The 26,184-nt window shown below is 42.4% G+C and overlaps 1 protein-coding gene across 9 annotated transcripts in view; it reads left to right on the forward strand.

The window, feature by feature from the left end:
* CALCRL (calcitonin receptor like receptor) overlaps positions 1-26,184 on the forward strand; it is a 113,354-nt gene that overhangs the window by 39,743 nt on the left and 47,427 nt on the right. For 8 of the 9 annotated variants that reach the window (XM_075002016.1, XM_075002019.1, XM_075002020.1 and 5 more), the window contains 4 exons: positions 17,970-18,058; positions 21,362-21,464; positions 22,477-22,621; positions 25,268-25,378. In XM_075002016.1, the coding sequence (XP_074858117.1) occupies positions 21,411-21,464; positions 22,477-22,621; positions 25,268-25,378 (310 nt within the window). In that variant the 5' untranslated portion in view covers positions 17,970-18,058; positions 21,362-21,410. Of the gene's footprint in view, positions 1-4,667; positions 5,338-17,969; positions 18,059-21,361; positions 21,465-22,476; positions 22,622-25,267; positions 25,379-26,184 lie in introns of those variants that run through there. The other variant, XM_075002021.1, reaches the window with a different exon arrangement.

A 26,184-nucleotide genomic window follows, 5' to 3' on the forward strand; every position in this document is an offset into this window, starting at 1 on the left:
CAATTTAGTGTACTAGTCATAGCCAAGCAGGAGCACTGTAGAGCTACCAAGATCCTCATAGATTGATGGTGGTCCAGAGTTAACTCTGAATGATTGCTATCCTGAGTATATTTCAACCTGACTTGCTTAACTGCTACATGTTTCAGAATTTACCATAATATTCCACTTGCATCACTTGCTTCAGTTGTAGGTGGTAGGAGAGAAGAACACACCATGATAATCTTGCTGCATTGCTCATCTAGATGACAAGTACTGGAAGATGTGTAGGTGTACCTAGAATATATATAAATTATACATATGAAGTTTGCCTGGATGTCCCACTTTAACCCTTTTTAGTGGCTTATAACTCTGAACTGTCAAGTCTAAAAGTTTCATATTTACTTGTCTCTACCTTAGATGTTTTTTTAAGTTCAAAGAGAATATAGGTATTACTTGCAAAACTACAAATTATATTTATGCATGTATTCTGTCTGAAATAGCATGGGCACCAATGATTTGTGTAGTAGTTAATATAATGCTCATAATCTTTCTGCTCCACATGTAGTTTATTATTTCATACTTCTGTTTAAAGGACCCCTTGTCTAAATGATAGCATTGATTATCAAGGTTGTGGAGCTCTTGTGTATATCTGTGAAGCTTTGCTAAACCTGATTCACATTCAGGTAAAGCGGGAAGTAGCAGCGCAGAAGGATGTGGAAAAGTCTGTTTGTACTTAAAGACGTTCTAATTGGGCTTCAGGGGCCGAGTGTAAAACACACCAGTCTTTCCCACCGCCACACCCTAAGCAGATGATCTTTAACTGAATTCATGGAAACATTCAGACTGCTTCCTGCAGACTGCAGCTGGCCCTGTCTGTAAAGTCTCCTGTGCTCTTCAGAGAGCAGAGGATTTTACATTATGACACCTTCCCTCAGTGTTGTTATAAGACAAAATGAAATGGGTAAAATGCAGTGGAAATATCTGAAACATGCAACATCCCATGTCTTACAAAATAACACTGAAATTTGAATGTAATTGTAGGCCTGCGTTGTTGACCCTAGAAGCTCGTAAAACAAGGTGGATCTGCTTCAATTAATACATTTATTGCCTGAAAACTGCATGTAAGGTTTTGATAGACATCTACCCAAGTGTCTTTGCATTCTCTCACTTTTTAACATCATCCCCCAAAATTACGATCTTTGCAAATGTAACCCACACACCTATGTGTGGTTAACTATCTCGTGTAGTGGTACCTAGACCACTTACACAGAAAAAGAACGAGGCTCCTCTACAGCCTAAGCTGAGGGCCAGCTGGCCTTTAGCTCAAGCTACAGAGGTGCCTGTATGACACTCTAGGGCTACGTCTACACATGAACGCTACATCGAAATAGCTTATTTCGATGTAGTGACTAGGCTATTTCGATGAATAACGTCCACACGTGCTCCAGGGCTGGCAACGTCGACGTTCAACATCGACGTTGCGCAGCACCACATGGAAATAGGCGCTGCGAGGGAACGTCTACACGCCACAGTAGCACACATCGAAATAAGGGTGCCAGGCACAGCTGCAGACAGGGTCACAGGGCAGACTCGACAGCAAGCCGCTCCCTTAAAGGGCCCCTCCCAGACACGGTTGCACTAAACAACACAAGATCCACAAAGCCGACAACTGGTTGCAGACCCTGTGCATGCAGCATGGATCCCCAGCTGCCGCAGCAGCAGCCACAAGCCCTGGGCTAAGGGCTGCTGCACACGGTGACCATAGAGCCCCGCAGGGGCTGGAGAGAGAGCGTCTCTCAACCCCTCAGCTGATGGCCGCCATGGAGGACCCTGCAATTTCGATGTTGCGGGACGTGCAACGATTACATGGTCCCTACTTCGACGTTGAACGTCGAAGTAGGGCGCTATTCCTATCCCCTCATGGGGTTAGCGGCTTCGACGTCTCGCCGCTTAACGTCGATGTTAACATCGAAATAGCGCCCAACACGTGTAGCCGTGACGGGCGCTATTTCGAAGTTAGTGCCGCTACTTCGAAGTAGCGTGCACGTGTAGACACGGCTTAGCTGTCCCAGGTTTGAGTCTGCCTGTGGTCAGTTACACAAAGCCCTTTGCAGAATGCCAGTGCAACTCCATCCTAATGACATGTCTGGAACTATAATGCAATCCTCAGCAGAGTACAGGGTCATAGGAATTCCATATTGAACCAGACATAGTGTCCCTCTGAGTCTAGCTCAATATCCTGTTTCCAACAGTGACCAGTACCAAATGTCTCAAAAGAAGGTGTAAGAAAATCTTGCAAGTGGCAATTTTGGACTAATTTCCCCATAAGGGAAAAGGGTTATGCCCCGAAGCATATGTTGTGAGTTGATGGTGTGCTTTGTGTGTGTCCACTCTTTTATTTCACTGAAGGGAATGTCTCTGATCCCCATTTTTCTGCTTCAGTTCACTAACTACATACAGTAATCCCTCAATTCACATGGAGGTTGCATCCTGGGCAAACTGTGAGTAAATCAAATTTTGCGTAAATTGAGGGGAGGTTGGCTGGGAAGTGGGCAGCTGTGGAAAGTGGGGGGGGCGCCATGTGGTCCCTGGTTTTGTCTAGCTGGGGGGCACGCAGCTGCTTACCCCACAATTTCTCCCAGCTGGGAGAAATTGCGATGCAAGCAGCTGTGTGTCCGCTGGGCTCTCCCTGCTGGGGGAGGCGGGTGCTGGAGGGGGTAGGCTGTTTCAATTTGCACTTAAGGTGCATTAATCAAGGGCTTACTGTACCTTTATTTCTGTGTGCCAGAAGTATTGAATGTGGGTATTGGTGTGGGCTCTCTGACCAGGTCTGTGTGTCCTAGTTGATAGCCAGGGATCCTTCCACAACACTAGGGAATTCAATGGGACTCCAAAAATTTATGAGGAAGAGCTAGAGGTGGAATGAATTTGAAGGTAACATCTTTTCTGGCCATTGGGACAAAAGTTAAGTCTTGGCTGATATGTAAATAAACAAACCAAAATAAATACAAATTACTCATAAACATGTAACTAATAATCACTGGAGATGCAGGTGTTTTAAAAATATATCTGAATATTCACAACTGCTGAGATTGCTGGAAATCTTCAGCAGTCTTTGTCAAGATACAACAATAAGTTATTTTGTTTCTATACCTTAGTTTTTCATCACTCTGCTATTTATAACTCGTGTTAACTTTCAAAGAGAATTATAAAGTAAATTCGTGTACCATAACTAAAGTAGGATTTTTTTCTTATAAAAATGAATACGTGTTGTCCACTTCAGCTTGTGTGATGCCAGAGTATCGTCTCATGAGTACGGTAGATACGGGAACCTCAGAATGAAAGGAAGTGATTCTAGCAACCATGAGATGAGATGATAGTTCTAAACCAAGATTTCATCATTAGTCTTTGTGCAGTTCCTCTGCCGATTTTTGTTTTTCTTTGAGTTTCTTTGGGGATTGGTTTTTTACTTTCTTTTATTTTTAGCTTTTTGGCTCATATAGATGATTGCTAACTAGACTGTTTCACTAGAAAGGAAACAAACAAATGAAGACTTCTCACCATTTTGGCAACCCTACATGATGTATACTTGAACAGGCTAGCTTCAGAGATGATTGAATTCCAAAGGCTAATGTTGACTGCTGAGGTAGCTGTAAGTCTAAGAGGGTGAAGTATACTAGAAGTGTACTGGATCTTACCTTTTTCCACTTTATTAAATAATACTCCTGAGATGGCTTAGATTTCTTAGAATTAGGACTATTTAGAAAAAGCTGGGTAAAGCTCAGAAGTGTTTGGTGGTTCAGTTCAAAGAAGCATCAAAAATTGCTCCACTTAAAGCTTCTCTGAACTCATGTGTACTTCTTTGAAATAGTAAGTCATGTTAGAAATCTCATTGTGAGAGCAGATATAATTACCCGTGTTTCTGGAAGTCCATGCCCAGTCATTCCAGAAATGCAACAGCTTCTCTGAGGATATTTTGGTTCTTATGCTTCTAGTGTACTTGGAACAGGAAATGAAAATACCTGTGTAATTAAAACCTGATACTGCAGACAATCATGCATGTGCTTATCTTTTTTCTCTTGACTAGGACCAGTCAAATCACAGAGCAAAACCAAGAACGTTAATTAGAAGACTCATTTACATTCAGTGGCAGCATTGTTACCTGTGCAATGTCAGGGGACCCTGAAGGAGTGAGGGACTCATCTGAAAGCCACGTCCAGCCTATGGGGCATCAGCTGCTCCGTTCTCCGCAGTGATGTGCAGGGCTCAAAATGGCAAGCTTCACACAGCCAACATCCCTGCACGAGAAGAGCCCTCAGCTTTGTCCTCCACAGGGCAAATGCTGCCACTGTACCTTTAGATTGCTTTACACCAGGGTGTGTGTGTGTGTGTGTGTGTGTGTGTGTGTAAAATAAATCAGTGGGGCTGACAGCCTGGGGTAAAGCAGGAAGGGGGCCTGGTTCCACACCCCAGAAGGGGTAGGGCCAAGGCTAGAAGGGGTGGGGCCTAGGACAGTGAGCCCTTCACTCCACTCAGACTGCAGCCCTAGACCCCCACTCCCATCCTCCCTCAGAGCCATGTGCATCAGTGCAGCCATGGCATTTCAAAGGGGCCTGGAGCAGCAGTGGCAATATCCAGGGTTTCAGGCCCCTTTGAAATGCAGGGCCCTGGGGTAACTTCCCCCTTTGCTCCCTCACCTTTGTCTGTAACAAATACAACTTTAAACCAAATTTTAAAGCCTTCTTATGCTGCCAAATTGCCCTTAGTATATATGCAAGTTAAGCCCAAAGGCCATTGATTTCAGAGGGAATTAGATGTCCGAGGCCAGGTCTGCACAAGACCTTAAAGTCAATTATAGATATGCAATTCCAGCTGGGGCACTTGGATAGCCAGAATCAACTTATCTACAATCGAATTATCTGGCCATTCTCCCTAATTCCCTGTGATATTGAGCAGTACCGGACTCAACTGTCAAACCCCAATAGTTCAGTTTCTCACATCCGTACTAGGTGTGTGAAATTGAACCCTGGAAGGTCTGATAGGATTGATCTTCCAGGTGGTGAAGACATACCCTAAATAGCTTTGAGGATCAAGGCATCAGTGTTTCTGGGCTGGTACAAACTTAACCAAACTTTTGAAACTTAAAGCTGCTCAGCTTGGTTCTCTTATCCAAACAGATCTGTTCATTGTTAGCCAACATATCTTCTATTTTAATATTAAGTGTTCACATCTCTGAAGTATCGTGTTGATTTAGGAGAAACTCTGGTTTAAATCCCTTGAGCTTCCTAGCAAAAGGCTTACAGCCAAATGGAACAAGAGAGTCTCATTAAGAGTCTTGCAGAAGAAGTCTAAAAGGCGGTAAGTCCTGAAAGAACAAGAAACTGATGTATTTGGTGAACAAAGGTTCTCATTTCCACTGCCTTGTCTCTGACACTGAGAAAAAGTCTTGCACCATGGTTGTATTGCTCATGTAAAATTAACATGTCAATGAAGCGAAAACAAAAACTTTTAAAACTAGGCCAATAGAGAAAAAGACTTCATGCTGTACACATTTTCTCAGAGAAACCCTTAGATTTTTTTTTCAGTCATTATTTAGTAAACAGCATCAAATAGAGTCATTCAAATAAAAAAACCAATGGAGAAACACACAAAGAGAAGCACAATTTTCTCTGTGAAGCCTGGGATAAAGCCTCTGGAAAAAATAAACGTCAAAGATTTCAGCAACGGTGAAAGTGCTATGGAGTCTATTCTATGTGCTCTTGAGTTTACACCAACTATTGTTTTAATTCAGCACAATAATGACTTACTGTGAAGGGGAACATGTCCTTCATTCATTTTATTTTTTGGATATGGCAGCATATGCATTTTATATGCAAATGAGAAGATGGGATGGGAGAGTATTTTTGCTTTCAGACGGTTTAAGCTGGAAAGTTTGAGTCTTTTTGCTGTGCTACCCCTTTATTGCAAAATGTGCAGACTGGGGAAGGGACACAAATGTGGCTTTAAGTCACCTTTGGCCTCTCTTGACCTAGGGTGTCACTGTGCTTGCACCCTGACATGATTTACCCCCACTTGTGAACTTATCCATGTTACGACAGCAACCCAGGGCACCCTGGTGGGCTGCAGTATAGCCCAGAACACAGGGCCCATTTTTTTTAAAAGGAGCAAAATGTCACAGGAGGTTTCCAGTGAAATTCAGTGTTTTGAATATGCAGCAGGAAACAAACAGAATCTGGTCACAGGCAGGGGGACCCAGTAAATCCAATAAGACATTTTCAGTCCCAGTGATTTCTGCCACAATCTGCAGTGGGTCTGGAGTGTGGTCACATTAATAAACCTCCTTCAGGGAGAAAGTTGCCAAGGCTCCTAGATTGACAGGGAGTCTCCAGTGGAGTTGGCCTCTACCTGCTGGTGACTATGAAAGTGATCAGGGAGACTGCAATAGGCCAAAAGCACCACAGGGCTGAGGTAGGCTCTGGTTTCTCTGGCTGCACTTGGTTTCAGGAAGCAGCTGGCATCTCTTGCTCCTAGGTGCAGGGGTGCACAGGGAGGGAGCAGATGCTGCCCCAAGCACTGACTCCACATTTCATATTGGCTGGGAACTGTGGCCAGCAGGAGCTGTGGAAGAGGTGCCTGAGGGCAGGGGCAGCACACAGAGCTACATGATTGCCCCAGTTCTAGAAGCTGGAGATGGTCAAGCTAAGCGTTACTTGAAGCCCTCACCCCTTCCTGTACCCCACCCCTGAGCCCCCTCCTGAACCCCTACCACTATGCCAGAACCCTCACCCCCTACTGTACTCCAACCCACTGCCCCAGCTCTGGGATCTACCACACTCTGAACTCCTCAGCCCACAGCCCCCTTCTGTACCCAAGCCCCTCATCTCAGGCCCCATCCCGAAGCCCATGTTCCCAGCTGGAGTCCTCACTCCTCCACACCGCAATCTCCTGCCCCAGCTCTGGGTCCTCTGCACCATGAACCCTTAACCCCAACCAGAGCCCTCTCCTGCATCAACCTGCTAATTCACAGCCCCACCCCAGAGCCGGCACCCACAGCAGGAGCCTTCTCCACCCCCGGTGCTCCAGCCAGTGTTCCATCCATGGGCAGAATGAATGTTATGTACACCAAGGCATGTGGGGATGTGCACCACCAACAGAAACACACACTGCCCACTGTGGGTACTGCGGGTGCTCTGCTAATCAGCTGGGTGGCACCTGAATCTCTCCTGGGCAGCTGCCTATGGGCTCCGCTTACAGGGAACATTGGTTCCAACCTCCTTTGCCCCAGCCCATAGGTTCAGGAAGTGAGAATTCAGGGGGTGCTCCAGCATGCCCAGCCTTTGAGCACAGCATGGTCCTGTGCCAGGGTCCTCGTCTCTGGCCCCATACCCAGGGGCTTCGCTCGGGATTGCACTCATTCTTCATCTGGACCAGGGTTCTGCAGAGCCCACAGCTGTGGCCCAAGCCAGGGGTGAAGGATGTGGATGGCATAAGTGGGAGGATCATAGCTCAGCACCTGCACCCTGAAAAGCGTGCCAGTGCCACCACAGTGAAAGGGAGCAAGGGTTTTAGAGAATGAGCAAAGGAGGGAGGGGGAGATGGAGTGAAGGTGGGGCATAGCCCTGGGGAAGGGGCAGGACAGATGTGAGGTCCCAGGTGCTTGGATTGGTGAACCTCTGGAAACAAGCAGGAGCACCAGCACCTTGTGACCAAAAGTCTACTGAGCACAGTGAGGACAGCTGCTGTAGAAAGGATGGGTTTTCATTATTAAGTGCTTAAGGCTACGTCTACACTAGCACAAAAGTTCGAAATGGCCATGTAAATGGCCAAATCGAAGATTACTAATGAGGCGCTGAAATGCATATTCAGCTCCTCATTAGCATGCTGCTGGCCACGGCTCTTCAAAATTGCCATATTTCGAGTGGCTTGTCCAGATGGGGGTCCTTTTGGAAAGGACCCCGCCAACTTTGAAATCCCCTTATTCCTATCAGCTCATAGGGTTTCGAAGAGCCACAGCTGGTGGCGTGCTAATGAGGTGCTGAATATGCATTTCAGCACCTCATTAGTAATCTTCTATTTGGCCATTTGCATGGCTATTTCGAAGTTTTGTGCCAGTGTAGACGTAGCCTTAAGCACTTAATAATGAAAACCCATCCTTTCTACAGCAGCTGTCCTCACTGTGCTCAGTAGACTTTGTAGATGTGGCTTAAATAATTTTTTATTTTAATTCATCATATTTGTGTCAGATTTGACAGTTGCCACTGCACTTTAAAATAAATAACTGGCTTTCAAAGACATGGTACATGCTGGTAGGGCATGCAGAAAGGCACCAGGGGCGTGGGTACCTTCAGGAACGTTTCTGGATAGGACCATGCCAATATAGTAAACTCTTTCATATCTGACAGCTCTGGGACCAGGAGGCTGCTGGATATTCAAATATTCTGAATAATAGAGAGGTATACCTAGGAATGCATAACACTAAAGAAAAACAAGACCAGATATTAAGAAACAAACATAATATATGCAGAGTATTTTATTTACCAAGAACTGTAGTATTGTACACTGTAAACTTATACTGTATTTGCTGTATTTATTTGTATTTACTTTTACTATCCGATACTTATGGAAAATGTAAGTAAAATTTACTTATGGTTAAAATACCGGTTATTTGAGAGTTCTGGCTGATAGAATGCCATATATGAAAGTGTTTACTGTATGTGGTTTCTAGGGCCCTCAGGGAGTGCACAGAGCAGCAATAGCTTCCCCACTTATGCACAGTCATACAGAGAAAGAGTTGCTGAGCCCTAAGAATTAGGATTAATTTTTAAAAAAGTATTACCTCTGGGTGCTCTTAGAGAAGTCATAGTCTCTTCAAAGACTTTTATTGAAGGTTTGTGTTTCCATTGCATGAGAGAGAGAGAGACTGAAAAGTATGCAGCAGCCTGGAGATGTTTAGCATGTAGCTATTGAAAGACAGTGAGTTTCCATTTCCTGTCTTACACTGTGTGTGACTGAGGAGTGTGTATTTGTGTTGGAACACAGTCATCTTTGAGCATGACTGTGAACAACTGAGGTAGACACCAGGATGTTAACTCAACTTAGCATTCAGTATAGACCAAGGTAGATCGCGTTCAGTATCAAGTCAGAAAACTATGCTTAAATCTAGCCGCCTCAGCCTTTAATGGTGGCTTATGGACTTGAAGTTGAAGATGGTTTGTCCTGGTCTATGTTGTCTGCTAAATCATAATCAGTGTCATGGCATCTCACTGGATTGTTCATAATTGTCTCAAAGATAACAGGTTATGCCAAGCTCTTGGACACCACCTATTTTGGGGTTCTTTTCCACAACATATCTTTTTCAAACCCAAAAGCCATAGAGTTCCACATAATTAGATATTACCTTAGACAGTCCCAGCCCTGACTTGGTTACAACATTTTAGTTCTGCTTGAATAGCTCCTAACACAGCATGGCCTGGTCTGTAATTGGGACTTTTAGGCTACAACACCACCATAAATAATATTATTAAATTGTGCATTATTTATAAGCCCCAAATGGATTCTGAGTAACAGAGATTTATATAACTTAATATTTTTTTACAGTTATGCCTCAGTGAGATAATAAACATGAGTTCCATTTTGAAAGCGTTCTTTAATTTGGTCTCTTACCAGAAACCCACTTTTTTTAAAAAATGGAGAAAAATACCTTTTAACTAAAGGGACTGATGGCAAAATGATGACCATTTGAGGTGCTGCCTCTTATTATTTCCAATGCTTGTGAAAATAAATTGCCTTTAAAGACAGGATTATTTGAGACGTTTTCTTTAATGCTGTGTAAAACATGCCAAACATGACTGTGCATTTCTTTTTTCAACTAATCTTTGTTTTACATGGTAGGTAGGGTGGGGGGAACTTTTGGAAAAAAGGCATTTCAGGAAAGAAAGTTATTTTAAATCTCTATTGAGAACATGTTTGTAAAACAGGAAAAAACAGATTGATAATAGCTCCCTGCAAATGCTAGCATCGCTGACTAGTTTTGCTCCCTTTCTTTAGAGGGAATGTGATGTCCTAAGGTAGCAGTTCTCAATATAATGCACCATAAAAAGTAGCCATAAGCTTCTTCCTGTGCAATTTCTTTTGCACTGAAAAAATGCATTTTAAAGTTCAGCCCCTCTGGTTTGTTAGCTGCAGTAAATAGAGAGATGCTCTCTGAAATACACTATGGAAACATGTTTAAAGTAGAGAGTACTGTGTTGTACAAGTTCCTCAACAAAGGGGAAATAAACAGCACTTCATGTCAATTTAGTAACTTCAGTCTCACCTTTTTCAAACATATCCAGTGAATAGACCAAGGAATCTAGCATGGTAACAGATTACAGCAATATCATTTGTTTACACGTGTGCTTTGCTAACTCCACAGATGACTTTATTTCACAACTGCATGAAAAAGGAAACACTTTAATGTTAATTTTAATCCATAGTCAAGAGAAGTAAAAAGTGCAGTTGCTTTTAAAATGTAAACCAACCCTAAATTGAAAATGATGTTTTTTTGAGCAAAAGAGCCAAAAATTTGTTGTTAATTCTCCCAGCCAAGGTGGTTTTATGAATGCTGGAAGCTTCTGTTACAAGGTACAACATCTTGCGATTGTGATTTGCTTCTTACTTCTGGAAGGGAAAACAGGCCCTGTTGACAGGAAATATTATAATCTACAAAATGTTTTGAAGTGATTCTGCAAGGCTGACTGACTGACTTCAGTGCCTTTTCTGAAAGATAGTTACGATTAGCTTGGTTTATTTATATCTGTCTCGAGTAGATATTTTTAGAAACATGACAAAAGTCAGTGAAATCATACAGTGACCTCCTGCACCAACTCCACAAACAATATTCCACACCTCTGACTCCCTCTTGTCCCAAAATTCTGTGGAAGACTCACTATAGATATGAGTACAGTGAACCCTCAAAATGTGCAATTTTGAGTGGTGCAAGTCAAAATCTTGCTCCCCCAGCCCTGGCTCAACTGCCACACCCCCCCACCCCCGCACAGCCTGGATCTCCTGGTTCAACCGCTGCCCCCACCCTGTGGCCTGGCTCTGGCTCATCACCATGGCCTGTCTCAACGCCCCCCCACGCGGCCTGGCTCACCACCCCCACGCATGGCTCTGGCTCAACCCCCCAGCCCTGGTTCAGCTTCCCCCCCACCCCGGTTCAAACCCCCTGCACGTGGCTCTGGCTTACCTCCATCCCCCACACACCCCCATCCCCCTCCCACAGCCCCAACCCACCACCAGGCTTAACCCTCCCAAACTAGCCCTCCCAACTCCAGGACTTACCTTTCAAAAGGAACTCCAGGTGCTCCTGCTGCTTCCCCAGGTGCAGAACACGCATTCCACTGGGAAAAGGCTGCCCCCCGACTTATGCACACATCGAGTTATGAGCGTATGCGTGGAAATGCAGCACTCATGTAACTCGAGGGACTACTGTATCCTCACACTGAATGGAAACTGGAGACGACAGACTAGGAGAGGCACAGATGGGCCAGGGCCAGGAGAAAAAAAATCACCCCTCCCCCCACAAACTCCTTACTGCCACAATCCATGCCTCAGACTACAGTAGTCTGCACTTCCACAATTTTCCTCCCTTCCTCAATGGAGTCATATGTATAGGCAATCAGTGTAGCTCTGCTACAGCCAGAATAGATGCAATAGGCATGGGCAAACAGGAATTAGCCCTGGCCTCCCATTGATTCTGCAGACTCCACAACCTTTGAGGATAGTCATCTTAGGCAATCCTGCCCCTATTTCAGAAACTGTTGGGAAAGTTCCACAAGAAGAAACTTGTGGAGATTTTCTCCTCTTAATCCTTCTCCTGAAGCATCAGTCCTACAGCTCTCCAAGTGGTAATTTACAACTTAATCAGACATTTGGAACTGAATGCAAAAGACGGTGTTACCAAGAGAAAAATTAGTTCCCAGAAAAAAATAGTGCTGCCAGCATATTTTGGTACCTCTTTTAAAATCTTAAGTATTATTGCCAACAGCCAAGAACATTGCTGATTGCTGCTTATAATATCTGTTGGACATGGGAAACTAAATGTAATTGGGTGGTAGCCAAGATCTATTAATAGGAGAAAGTGCACAAGAGTAAGCCAGTGTGTTGTAATATTATCCACAGGCTATTCAGTAATCCGTGAAAGCTCTCTGGCAAACAACTTTAGTTTTTAGTAGTAAAAATTAATTTCTCACTCAGAAAGAAATGATGTGTAATGCTGTGAACTAGCCTGTGGTAGTTCTGTTGAAACAATCTGAGAATTTCAAGCTATCTGTCTTGAAGGATGACTCTGGGAAAGACAGAAAAGTACAAGAAAGCACTTTACCATAATGTCTAAAGTTCCGTCATGTACATGATGAATTTGCAACATGCAACCTTGAACTCTAGCCCTTCATGCTGAAGCCACTTCAGGTGTAGAACCCTGGCTGAAATTTCAAGGGGTTCTGCTGGCAGGCTGTAGTGTTGAGCTCCAAGGAAGATTTTATGTTCAGAAGAAATAATTCAAAAAGGTCTATGCTAAGGTTCAAGGACTCTGAGGAGAAGGAACTGAACAGTGTGAAGACCCTCAAAGTATTACCCAGCCAGGATCTGGCATCATAACACTTTCAAGATAGCCTAGGGTCAGTGTTTTCTGCACCTATTCTGCAGTTATTGCATGTGCTTCCCCAGTATTATGCTATATTTACCAACTGAGATACCTGGGAAAATCCTACCTCAAAATCCTACTCTTCTGCTGCTGGAAGTGCCATCTGGCCTTGTCCTCTTGTGGTCCACTGCAATCAAGATATGGCTGCCTCTTGTGCAATGTGATGAAAATGGCTCTATGATCCCATGTCCCATCATTAGCACATACTCAGAATGAGCCATAATTATACCTATAGCATTATGAGAATTACCTGAAAAAAGTCTATTTTCCAGGTGATTTAATCCATCCTCTTCTGCGCTATACAGATTTAGGAGATAATAGTTACATAACAAAAAAGAAAACTGTAATGTGTGTGTGGAATGCATCAATCCAATTGAAATCCCGACTGAGTCACACTAGTACAGGGATCAGCAACACCCAGCATGCAAGCCAGTTTTCATCAGCACATGAGGTGGGAGCTCAGCCCTACTTCTCCTCCCCCATGTAGCCAGGAGCTTGTTCAAAGCCATGCTGCCTGATGCTACCAGCAACCACCTGAATTGTAAAGCTTTGCATCTTAATTTATTTATTCATGGCAGCACCTCATTAGCATCTGCCAAAGTGGCTCCTTAGCATGCCTCTTACAAAAGTTAGGGGCTAGTGTAGCTGCAGCCTTGGAGATTGGGAGAATTTGGATTATTGGAAAAAGGCAAATGTAGTGTCCCTCTTTAAAAAGGGAAAGAAAGACAATCCAGGGGACTGTAGACCAGTCGGCCTTAACTCAGTCTCTGGAAAATTATGGATGGGATCCTCAAGTAATCCATTTTGGAGCACTTGGAGGAGGGAAAAGTGATCAAGAGTAGTCCACATGGACTCACCAAGGGCAAGTTGTGCCTGACCAATCTGATTATCTTCTACGATGAAGTAACTGGCTCTATGGACATAAGGAAGTCAATGGATATGATATACCTTGACTTCAGCAAAGCTTTTGATACAGTCTTGCACAGCATTCTTTCCCATAAGTTAAGGAAGTATGGATTGGATACATGGACTGTAAGATGGATGGAAAGCTGGTTAGTGATCAGCTGGTAGTGATCAATAGCCCCATGTCTCATTGGCAGTCAGTTTCAAGTGCAGTGCCCCAAGAATTGGTTCTAGGGTTGGTATTGTTCAACATCTTAATTAATGACCTGGATGAGGAGATGGATTGCACCCTCAGCAAATTTGCGGATGGCACTAAACTAGGGGGAGAGGTAGATACATTGGAGAGTAGGGATAGGGTACAGAGTGAACTAGACAAATTGGAGGATTGGGCCAAAAGGTATGTGATGAGGTTCAACAAGGACAAGTGCGGAGTCTTGCACCTGGGATAAAAGAATCCCAAGCATTGTTACAGACTGGGGACCAACTGGCTAAGTAGCAGTGCAGCAGGAAAGGACCTGGGGATTACAGTGGATGAGAGGCTGGATATGAGTCAAAAGTGTAGCCAAGAAGGCTAATGGCATATTGGGATGCACTAGAAGAAGCATTTCCAGCAGATCTAGAAAAGTTATTATTCTCCTCTATTGGGCATTGTTGAGACCATATCCGGGGTATTACATTCAGTTTTGGGGCCGCCAGTATAGAAAGGATGTGGATGCATCTGAAGGTTCAACAGAGGGCAATGAAAACAATGAAGGGGCTGGAGCACATGATCTATGAAGAGAGGCTGAGAAATTTGGGCTTATTTAGTTTGCAGAAGAGAAGACAGAGGGGCAATTTGATAGTAGCCTTCAACTTCCTGAAAGGGGGCATTAAAGAGAATGGAGAGAGACTGTTCTCAATGTGACAGATGGCAGAACAAGGAGCAATGGCCTGAAGTTACAGAGGGAGAGGTGTAGGTTGGATATTAGGAAAATCTATTTCACCAGAAGGGTGCTGAGGCACTGGAATGCGTTGCCTAGAGAGGTGGTGGAATCTCCATCCCTAGAGGTTTTTAAGTCCCAGCTTGACAAAGTCCTGGCTGAGATGATTTAGATAGGGTTGATCCTGCTTTAGGCAAGGGGCTAGACTAGATGACCTCCCAAGGTCCCTTCCAGCCCTAAGATTCTATGATCCATCAGAAACTGAAAAGGCATTTGTCATGTTAAGAATATTTCCAGATCACACTGCCTGCTTCTTCAGCAGTGCTGGCCACTTTAGTCTTCCTTCAACATTGTCAATTAAACTGAAATTTATTTAGCATCACTGTTAATCAAGCTTAATTGATTTAATCAAGTTTAATTAGGGTTTATTAATGATCTCCTCTTCTAAGGTGCAGAGCCCCTCAGAAGTCAATAGTAAATGAGGTTGATTAGTGCCTGCAAGGATTGGGCCCTATAGTGTGTTCAGTTTGGAACATGGTTTTGATTTGACTTCTTCAGAACTGTCAGACTATCCTCGGAAGCAGTTTGGATAAGGAATGCATGAAAACCTCTGGATCATTTCCATCTTGGCCCTTTGCCCATTTTTTGGGTTGAACCAAACCTAAAGCTTGCCTGAGGTTTGACAGGCCTCCCTCTGCTCTGGTTCTGAACAGAAACAAAAATAATGAAGCACAATGAGAACACTGGTTCTCAGGGTAACTCCAACCAATCTAAATCAGAAAGTCTGCTCTCTCTGTGCCAGTGTTGTCATAAAACATCCGCTTCAGCTTTTCAACCAAAGAGCTGTAAACCCATTGCTGCAGATGTTTCTGTTAGCTCCAACATTAAATGGAGTTTCTCATTCGTTCTGCAAAATATGTCCTTTTTCAGTCTAACCAAAAGTTGCAGTATAGCATATGCCCATTGGGGGGGAGAAGGGTTTGTGTGTGTGTGTGAGAGAGAGAAAAATGCTTAAATAATAATAGAAAACTAAGTCATTAACAAACAATAATATAGCATTTCTCATAACGGAGTAAAAAAATGTCTTAAAAGTTCCAGGCCTGCTTTCCCTTTTGAGCTAGATATGTCCAGAGAATACAGGTTCAAGCTCTGATATTTCTGTCTGTGTTCTCCCTTTGCTTGCATGTTAGAATGATACCTTTCTGGAGTTCACTCAGGATGGCATTTACTCTTGAGAGGAAAGGAGAAGAGTAAAAGCAGAAACAGCTGTTGGTGCAGGCAGGATGGCTTTGTGGAGAAAGCAAGAAGGGGAAGGAATGAAAACATCTGTTACTGCTTTATGAGTGACTTTTTTGGCTCAGGTCATTCTCCAGTTGTGGAGCTCTACCTTCTGCAGGAGATGTCCCTGCTGTCAGTGACAGATGCTCCAGGGAGAATGGAAATAATAGAAAAAAATAATACAAAATAGGAATAATTTGTCTCTGAGGAAGTTAGTAAAGAAAAGACACGTGCAGTTAATATGGCTAAGATATCCCAAATTCTATACAATAGTCAATCAAATAAAATTTATCGTTGAAATTCCCCAGGCTAAATTGATTTTCAAGCATACTTAAATTGGAAAGAACTTTTACTACATATTAATTAATACACTAAATCACATTTACCTTCTCTAATTAATGTATAAACAGGTGGCCCATTGTTGAATCTGTCCCAAGTACATTGCAGTCTGAGGTAGGAGGAAGGACTTGATGTGTGGGTCACCTTGCATTTTGATGGGCTCATTTTTAGAATGTTCTCCTTATCTGAACCCCTGCAGTAAGTGTCAACTTTTCTCTTTATGGAGTTGCCCTTTACAGCCAGTAGACAGAAGATTCAGTAGTATCCATGTGTGTTGTCCCCCTCTGAATCTGAGTTAGCTGCTAAGTCAAACAGGTCAGAAATTGGGATTTATTTCCAAGGGAAAAAATCAGTGTTCGTAAAGAATTAAATTCTGAAATACTGCCTCATGTGAGAAGTAGTTTGTGTCTCCCATATTCCCCTTTCCCTCTACCTGCAGACTCCATGGTTACACTGTCTCATGTGATGCCTTCCAGTCTTCCTTTCCCTTCCCAGTTGCCTGGCTGCAGCACTTCATACAAACAGAAGTCAAGCTGCAGATCCTTTTATTTAACTTAAAAATAGCAGTTTCAGGCATGAGTTGATCACAGTCTATAAGTATATATGGGGAACAAATATTTAGCAATGGACTCATTGATCTAGCACAGAAACTTGTAACACGATACAGAGGCAGAAAATTGGAGCTAGACAAATACTGTTTGAAACGGTGAGTGTAATTAACCATTGGAAATATTTAACAAAGGCTGTAGCAGATTCTCCATCACTTACACTTTTAAATCAGGGTTACATGTTTTTTGTAAAAGATAGGCTCAAGGAGCTAGTCGAGGGAACTTCTGTAGCCTAGGTTAGATTAGATCTCAAAGATCCCTGTTAGCTCAGGAATCTAGGAATAAACTGTTTTCAATGTCTTTTAAAACTACTCAAAATAAAGTATTTTCCTAGAGATAATTGTTTTTTTATACATTTGCAAAATGTGTGGGAGAGGTTCATATAGTATACATTTGGACTTAAGTAAAGCATGCCGTACACCAGCTCATGAATTTATTATCTTTAAAGTGATTCTATTTGGTTTGGATATGAACACTGCCATGCTTTTCTTGTGTATGAACTTGGAGTGAAAGCTCTTTCCATTACAAGACTAGACCATATTTTATTATACCACAACTCCATGGAAGAAGTCATGGTTTTCCAGTGATGAGCAATACAGAATATTGCTGCTAATAATAAAAAAGAAATGAATTTGTGACTGATTAAACTTTAGCTCCTTTACTGGAGCAGTAGGCAAGCACACCAGGATATCTTTTCACATCTATTTCTCCCTCCCCCCAGGAATTGTTAGTGTAGAACCACAGGCACATGCCATGCATATTAATCTTTCTGTTGCTCATTTAGCAGTTCTCAAAAGCCATCTTTCAGCTATACCTCAGTATATCACCAGGCCAAGTTCTGGCAGACAATGCTATAGGGTTACATACAAAGAGAAAAAGAGAGAGAGAGAAAGATATTGGGCCAAATTCATGTCTGGTGTGAGCAGGCACAACTGTAGGTGACTTTAAATTTATACCAGGCATGAAATGGCCTCTTAAGGCTTCATTAAAACCAGAAAATTAGACAGACAACATCCCACAAAGTAAGAATGTTTAGTATTATATGTATTACAATAGTACCAAGTGGTCAAGGCCCATTTTATTAGGCATTGCGGAAAAATGTAAAAGACCGGCTGCTTGTTTATTGTCAGCCTTATGTGTTTTGTTATGGGTGATGTGTGTGAGGATGTTCTGTGTGCAGTGGATTGTGTGTGACATGACCCCACTGGTCAAGGTATGTTCAGTTGTTTGCTTATTGTCATCAATCTCTTATAGGACATGACTACAGGATAAGAAAATAACCAAGACAAGAGTTAGTATGACCTAAAGGAAGATGTGGTTGGAGTCTGGACACCGCATTGCATGTAAGTAATTGGCTCACCACGGGAAGGAAGCTTTTTCTTCAATATCAGTTAAACCTGGAACATGATTTTTGTGGCCACAGTATCTCTGGTAGAATCATCCACAACCCCAAGTTCAGTCCTACACTCCTGTGGATTACTACTACTACTCTTGATGATAATTAACGCTAATCAACCCTGTGTCTACACGAGCCCCTTCCTTTCAGAAGGGGCATGTTAATGAGCGGGCTCGAAAGATGCTAATGAGGCGCTGCAATGAATATGCAGCTCCTTATTAGCATAATGGCAGCTACAGCGATTCGAAAGTGCGGCTTTTCGAATCGTACGCCGCCCATGGAGACGGGACCTTCCGAAAGGACTCCCCCAGTTTTTGCAAGTCCTTCTTCCTAACACCAGATAGGAAGAAGGGGCTTTTGAAAACTCGGTGTGGTCCTTTCGGAAGGTCCCGTCTCCATGGGCGGTGCACGATTCAAAAAGCCACACTTTTGAATCACCGCAGCCACCATTATGCTAATGAGGCACTGCATATTCATTGCAGTGCCTCATTAGCATCTTTCGAACCCACTCATTAACATGCCCCTTCCAAAGGGAAGGGGCTTGTATAGACCCAGCCATAGTAGAGTAGTGGTGTCCAACAGAAATTTGAGGATCACCACAGGTCCCCTCACCCCCAGTACAAACTGCTAGCATCTCACCAGCCATGCATGGAGCCACACCTGCAGCTGCACCACGAGCCATGCTGTGAACCACACTGTGAGCCATGGTGGGCCACAGGATCCTGCAGCTTTGTGTTGGAACCACAGGAGGAGCCGCTGCCGCTACCGCACATTTGTCTCACCTAGCGATGGGGCATGTGCGCGGAGTGGGCAGAGGGTGTTCCATATGCACAGCTCTAAGGAGCTGCATTTCGCCATGCTGCAGTGTCCAGTTACCCACATGTGGCAAACGGAAAGCGTACTGGACACCATGGTAGTACAGAATGTTAGTTTAGAATAGGCAGCCTGATCATATCCCCCAGATTAACGTTTGGAAGGTCTCCTCAGTGCATGGATCATTTCTTCCATGCAGAAGAGATGGAAGGTCTTAGACATCACTGTGGCAGCACCAGTTGGACTCTGTTGAGGATGTTCCTTAAGTCCAGGGAACTACACAGACATCTGGAGTCAGGGGAGTACATATTATTCCCTAAAATACTGCAATATAGGCCAGACTGAATGATCTTTCTGCTGAATCATCTTCTTTGAAGGGTTTCCTCCTTGAGGGAGGTTATTAGAGCACCAGGAAAGGTGTGGGCTGGAGATCTTATTAGGAAGCATAGGGCCTTTGTATGGTCTAAGGGAAAGAATGTAGGTGTCGTATCCAGTGTTCCCTGTAAGCTCATGACTCGGGCCGAGGAGAGATTCAGGTGCCACTCAGTTGATTAGCAGAGTGTCCACAGCCACCAACGGGGGCAGCATGTGTTTCTATAGAGCCGTGTCTACACTAGCCCCAAACTTCGAAATGGCCACGCAAATTGCCATTTCGAAGTTTACTAATGAAGCGCTGAAATACATATTCAGCGCCTCATTAGCATGTGGGCGGCTGTGGCACTTCAAAATTGATGCGGCTCGCCGTCGCGTGGCTCATCCCAACGGGGCTCCTTTTCGAAAGGGCCCCACCTACTTTGAAGTCCCCTTATTCCCATCTGCTCATAGGAATAAGGGGACTTCGAAGTAGGCAGACTCCTTTTGAAGAGGAGCCACGTCGGGACGAGCCACGCGGCCGCGAGCTGCGTCAATTTCGAAGTGCCGTGGCCGCCCGCATGCTAATGAAGCGCTGAATATGCATTTCAGCACTTCATTAGTAAACTTCGAAATGGCCATTTGTGTGGCCATTTCAAAGTTTGGGGCTAGTGTAGACACGGCCTAGGTCATGCGAATCTGCACATGCCTTAGTGCACTTTACAAAAATTATTCTGACCATGGATAGAAAACAGTTGAGGGAACACTGGTTAAATCCACACCCCAACGTGGAACTATGAGAAGCAAATCACCATGAGGGGAACTTCTCAGACATTTCCTCATTCCAGCCCCCTTCCACAGGCTTTCCCACATCAGGATCAGTTATGTCTATCTATGGCATGTTAATGCAATTTTGTGCCTTTTTAGGCGGTTTATGGATTTTAACTCACTGCACAAAGATTCATTCACGTACCAATCTGTACTGTAATGTGAAAAGTTGAACTTCTTTTTAAGAGCTCAGAAGTACATTTGAAATGCATCTGTCCCATGTACAGCAGCATCCTACACCCACACTGTTCACATTTACAGACAAGGAACCAAAGACGGCACTGTATTTATTTTATTATTTATTCATCAAATCATAGAGCCATAGGGTTGGAAAAGCCTCAGGAGGCCATTGACTCCAATGCCGTCTTGCTGAGAAATGGGACTACATTATTATATTTATAGAAGAGATATTACAAGAGTTCCACCAAGATCTGATATTTCCATATTTGGGAATGTCCAACTGTCAGTAGATATGGAAGCTATTTTACAACTCAGTGTTAATTTCTGCATTGGCTCCCATCATCCCGGGAAAGCTGTGGCTTTAACCTAAAATTCCTGCCTGTGGCTTAGTTTTGCCATTTGTGCCACAGTAGTAAAAGGAAGGAAGGAATGGAATTTCCTTTTTAAACATGTCAGTTAAATGCTCACATAAATTAAACTGCAGTTTTACTTAACACACAAGCTTGAAACTCGGCATGTAGCCAGAATTTGCTGCATGTTTCATGACCTATAGTGTAATGGGGCAGATTTTCTCCTGTGCCAGAGTTTTGCTTATTTAAAGAGTGGTCATCAGGGAACCAACTCAAGCTCCATGAATTTGAGAGCCAGATGTGGCTCTGATACCACTTGGAGCTGTTATCAGGAAAATCTAAATTCTACCATTGGTGCAGGGTCATTTATAGACACTCTCAGCCCAGGGACTGATGTAGCACAGCTCTGCTATACACTCTCCCCGACATCGGCCCACCCCCTATGCTGGGAGAAGGTGGAGGCAGAGGTTCAGGACCAAACAGCAACACAGATGCACCAGGATGGAATTCCCTCAAGTCATGGGAATTGTCTGCTGATGATTTTCTGTGGATTTACAGCCCCTTTGCACCACCTGTGTTACAGGAGTTGTAGCCATGGAAATGGGATCACAACTGAGGTCAAGATTGTACTGAATTATAAAGAAAAATTGTGCATGTTTTAATCAGTTTTCAGTAGACTTTGAGATATGTTAATTACTTCTATTTCTCTTACAACTTTTCCATTACAGCTTGATCTTGTTGTTGAACTGTAGCCTAGAAAACACTGCATCAGATTTAATGATGGAGACAAATTGGATCATACATTTGCTGCTCCTCTTATCAGTTACTATGGTGAGTTTTGACATTTTTCTTAGTATGTATTTCTGCCTTCAGTTTACAGAGGTGCTGCATGGATCTTGACTTCTTGGTAAACATGGAAATACAAAATAGAAATTCTTGTCTTGCTCTAATATAAAGTTCCGGTAGAGGACAGTTGTCTTTAATGGCGTATCCTGCTTTTAATGCCCAAGTGTGGCAAATAGGGGGCATACGGAAATTTGAAACCCTTTTCTACCATTCATCACTGTTGTGCTGTTTGCTAGCAATGGATTTTCCAGTTGTGACGGGTTCTGAAATTGCACTCATTTATGTCAATGGGAAAATTTTCATAAACTTCAGCTAGAACAGATGGAACTCATGATAGACAGGCAGACTGATGGATTTTAAAGGCCAATAGGGCCCATTTGGATTATGAGGTCTGACCTTCTGTATAACACAGGCCAAACAATTTCAGTGACTCTCCTTATATTTATATCCTAATATAAATGCCATTATGAACTTGTATGTTTCCTCCATATGACTGTGATTACACATTCATCATCCAGTTCCTTTGATTTTGCTGTTTTGGTGTGGTTTGTTGTATGCTTGATACAACGATGAGGTAAACCAAGCAGCCCTAATACGAACCAAAAGCCCCATCACTTCAATTAATATGTCTTATTTAATGGAAAATCATTTGAGGACAGATTCAAATTCCTTCAGAAACAATGTTCATACTTCATTGGGCTTTGTAAAAGGCCCGTTATCATCTTTCTGATTTTATTAATACATTTTATTCTCTTTTCCATCATCACTTACAGTCTTATCATGTCAGATCATCACTTCAGTCCTCAGAGGAAAAACAGATTGTCTGTAATGAGATATTATAGCTATTTTGATGAAATGTATTATTATTATTTTTATTATATTTATTTATTTATTTGCAAGTTTCTTATATATCAGCATGCTAATCTGAAAAAAAAATCTGTAGCAGGCACAGAAAATAGTACTGTGAAAACAATGATAACTTGCCTTCTTTTCCTAGTTTTTTGCCATTGCTATACCAAATGAGAATCCTCAAAACGTGACAGAAGACTTCATTCAATTAAGTGTGACTAGGAATAAAATTATGACAGCCCAGTATGAATGCTATCAGAAAATTATGCAGGATCCTGTTCACAATAAAGAAGGTAAATTATTTCTCTTGTAATTTATTATTTTATGTGCCATAAAGCCTAGGATTAATGGATTAATTGGGCAGATTGGACAAACTGCAGAAATGGTCTAAGGTAAATAGGATGAAGTTCAATAAGGACAAATGCAAAGTACTCTACTTAAGGAGAACAGTTTCACACATAGAGAATGGGAAGTGATGATCTAGGAAAGAGTACTGCAGAAAGGGATCTCGACATCATAGTGGACCGAAAGCTAAATCTAAGTCAACAGTGTGACACTGTTGCAAAAAAAACCAAAATGTTTCTGGGATGCATTAACATAAGCGTTGTAAGCACGACAGGAGAAGTAATTCTTCCTCTTTAGTCTGCACTTATTAGGCTTCAGCTGGAGTTCTGTGTCCAGTTCTAGGTGCCATGTTTTGGGAAAGAGGCAGTGAAAGTAGAGAAGGTGCAGAGAAGAGCAACAATAATAATTAAAGGTCTAGAAAACATGACCTATAAGGGAAGACCAAAAGAATTAGGCTTGCTTAGCTGAAAAAGAGAAGCATGAGAGGAAACATCACTGCAGGTATTTAAGAGCAGATTAGATAAACATCTGTCAGAGATGACCTAGATCGGGGTGAGCAAACCTTTTTTGTTGGGCCCTGCTTTTTATCCCTGAAATTAGTAACCCCCCTTTCCCTCAGTCTGTCTAATGTAATCCATATTTGTGGAAATCTGGGTTATGTTCATATAAAAAACCTTTCAGCATGTGTAAGAAAATAAGTATTAATAGGTATATAAATGTGAATACACAGACATTGAAACTGTTTTTCAACATGTTTAATGAGATGGATGAACCTGAGACCCAGCAGCCTATTGTGCTGAGCCTCCCTTACAAAATTTTCATGACACCATGAGGGAGCTCGCTCTCCACTTTAGGCGCCCTGAGCTAGATGGTGCTTCATCCTGACATGATTGCAGGAGACTGGACGTGATGACCTCTTGAAGTCCTTTTCAGTTCTAGTCTTCTGTGATGCTATGATTAGGTCCAACTTCCTAATCTGCAGGAAGACAAGCATCATTTTTCTTGGCAGTAAGGAGGAAAAAGAATAAATGGGCACAAATCAGATATCAGGAATGGTAACATACAAAAACATCTAGAACACTTCAGTCTCCCTGGACACTCAGGAACAGATTTAAAAGTACCGGTCCTACGACAAAAAAGCTTCAAAAACAGACTCCAGAGAGAAACTGCAGAGCTGCAATTTATTTGCATGTTTGACGCTGTCAATGGAGGACTGAACAGAGACTGGGAGTGACTGGCCAACTACAAAAGCAATTTCTCCTCTTGGTGTTCACGCTTCCACATTAGCTGCTCATCTGCTCTGGCCTGTCTCTTGATTGGGACTCCCTCCTTTTCATGATCCTGTGTAATTAGGCCTGTGGAATCTCCACTACAATTCATCTGGCAAAATGAGTCTTTGCCCACTAAAGCTTAAGGTCCTAAATATCAGTTAGTCTATAAGGTGCCAGAGGACTTCTCGTTGTTGTTGCTATGGAAAGGTGCTATACAGTACGTTATCCACACAAAACACCACCACTTACAGACCCATTGCTTCATTTATAAATATTGACAAATAAAATATTCACTTACAGTCCAGATAAAAATGAAGAGAGTTCATCCACCTATAGCTATTATAGGTACTCCCACCCCTTTACAAAAATGATGCATGTCCCTAGGAACATTGAAAGGCTCCTCATATTAAACGGATTATAGAACTATCCAATTGGAGATGTTCACGTATTGGAATATCTTTGCTTTCTTCTAACGTTTGGGTTCTAGAAATATTTCTTTTCCTTTAAAATAGTAACCCACTTTTGACATAACCCTCTTTCAGGAACCTGTGAAAATATTCAAATGGGAATTATACACATTCCTCCTTTCATTCTGTTGTTAAGACCACGGGAATCTTAGAAGGTAGAAAAGGAGTGATTTTTACACTGATATTTTCCTCCTGATTTAATTATCACCTATTGTCAAGACAACTATTTAAACAGTTTAAAAATAATGATATTTCTTACAGATCTTCATCTGCTGTGATTTTAACAAACACGTCTCTTCCCTTTTGTTATATCTTTGCTGAATAAATAATAGCAATGTTTTCACAAGTTTTTTCTGTACCCTGACATAGATTATTTCAATTCAAGCTGATTAGTTCAATCACTTTTGTCTCATGACTGTGATTGTAATACATTGTGCAGCCATACTCTAGCCTGGCATTGTGTATAAAGTGGATATTAGACCTTTATAGTCACAATTATGGTGAATCATACCACATTTTAAATATATTTTAATGAAAGAAATGTGAATATGAATGAAGGTTCTTCTCTTATTATCGGGCAAGATGACATTTTAATTCACATATTTTGGCTAAGATTTTAATTTATCCTTGAAAAGTTGATTGCAAATTATTGCTTTATGCTTTTAGTCAGTAATGGCTTTCCTTTGATCAAAATCCTTCATTTCTGTCTTCAAGATTTAAAAGCTATGAGTAGGAGACCTGGTGGAGAAACTATTTGGTTTATGTGCTCTCTTCCAGATTTTACAGCTAATTCTTGTAAGGCTTTTGTGAATGCGGAATCCAAACTTTATTATCTGATTTCTCTACATGTGTGTAGGTTCTTACTGCAACAGAACATGGGATGGTTGGTTGTGTTGGAATGATGTTGCAGCAGGATCTACATCAGTACAACGCTGTCCTGACTACTTTCAGGACTTTAACCCATCAGGTAAATGCTGTGGACATGTAAGTCCAGTTTGTCTGACTAAATGGTGTGGCAGGTGATTTAATCTTCCTCTTGATCTAACCACAAAGCATAAATTGATGGTTCAGCCCCTCTGCAGCTGATATTAACAAAGGATCCAAGTTATTGCCAGCCTACTGAATGTAGGTATCCATCCACTCCTTGCCAGTTCTACTGGCCAGAAAGACCCACTGGCATGACACTGAATCCTGCACCCCACAAACTGATAAAATGTCCCTCTGAGGCTGTGTTGATTATATAAAGAAGTTCAGGTGAAGTTTTTTTAACACGTGTTTGCTAACATGTTTCCCTAATGTAGATGTGTTAAAACTTTTCTACCCCCATTCAGTCATCATTAACTATTTCCTTCACTTCCCTATGGTCAGCCTTAATCTGTTTTCCTGACTGAAACATGCCAGTGTGGTTATGCATATGATGTCATGAATCTGCGTGATTTGGGATCTCCCAATGTCCTTCCATTCCTGGGAGTATTCGATTCACTTCTGTTTGGCTAGGTATTGGCAGTCAAGCATTCACAGATACAGAAATTCCTTCAGTGACTGTCAGTGCAATAAGCATATTCTCTCATGACATTTTCTTTCCTCTCTGTATCTAATGTGTGAGACTGAAATGTCAAGTTTTAATTTAGTTCTTTGATTGTTACACAAGACTTTCACATATTTATTATGCCATCTAATTTTCTAATAGCTGTTGGGATGTAGTTTTAGAATGACTTAATTGAAGAATGTGGGGATATTTTTGTTTGTTTGCCATTGCTAAGCAAATACAAT

Source organism: Carettochelys insculpta, chromosome 8 (genome assembly GCF_033958435.1).
Source record: "Carettochelys insculpta isolate YL-2023 chromosome 8, ASM3395843v1, whole genome shotgun sequence".
Classification (NCBI taxonomy): Eukaryota; Metazoa; Chordata; order Testudines; family Carettochelyidae; genus Carettochelys; species Carettochelys insculpta.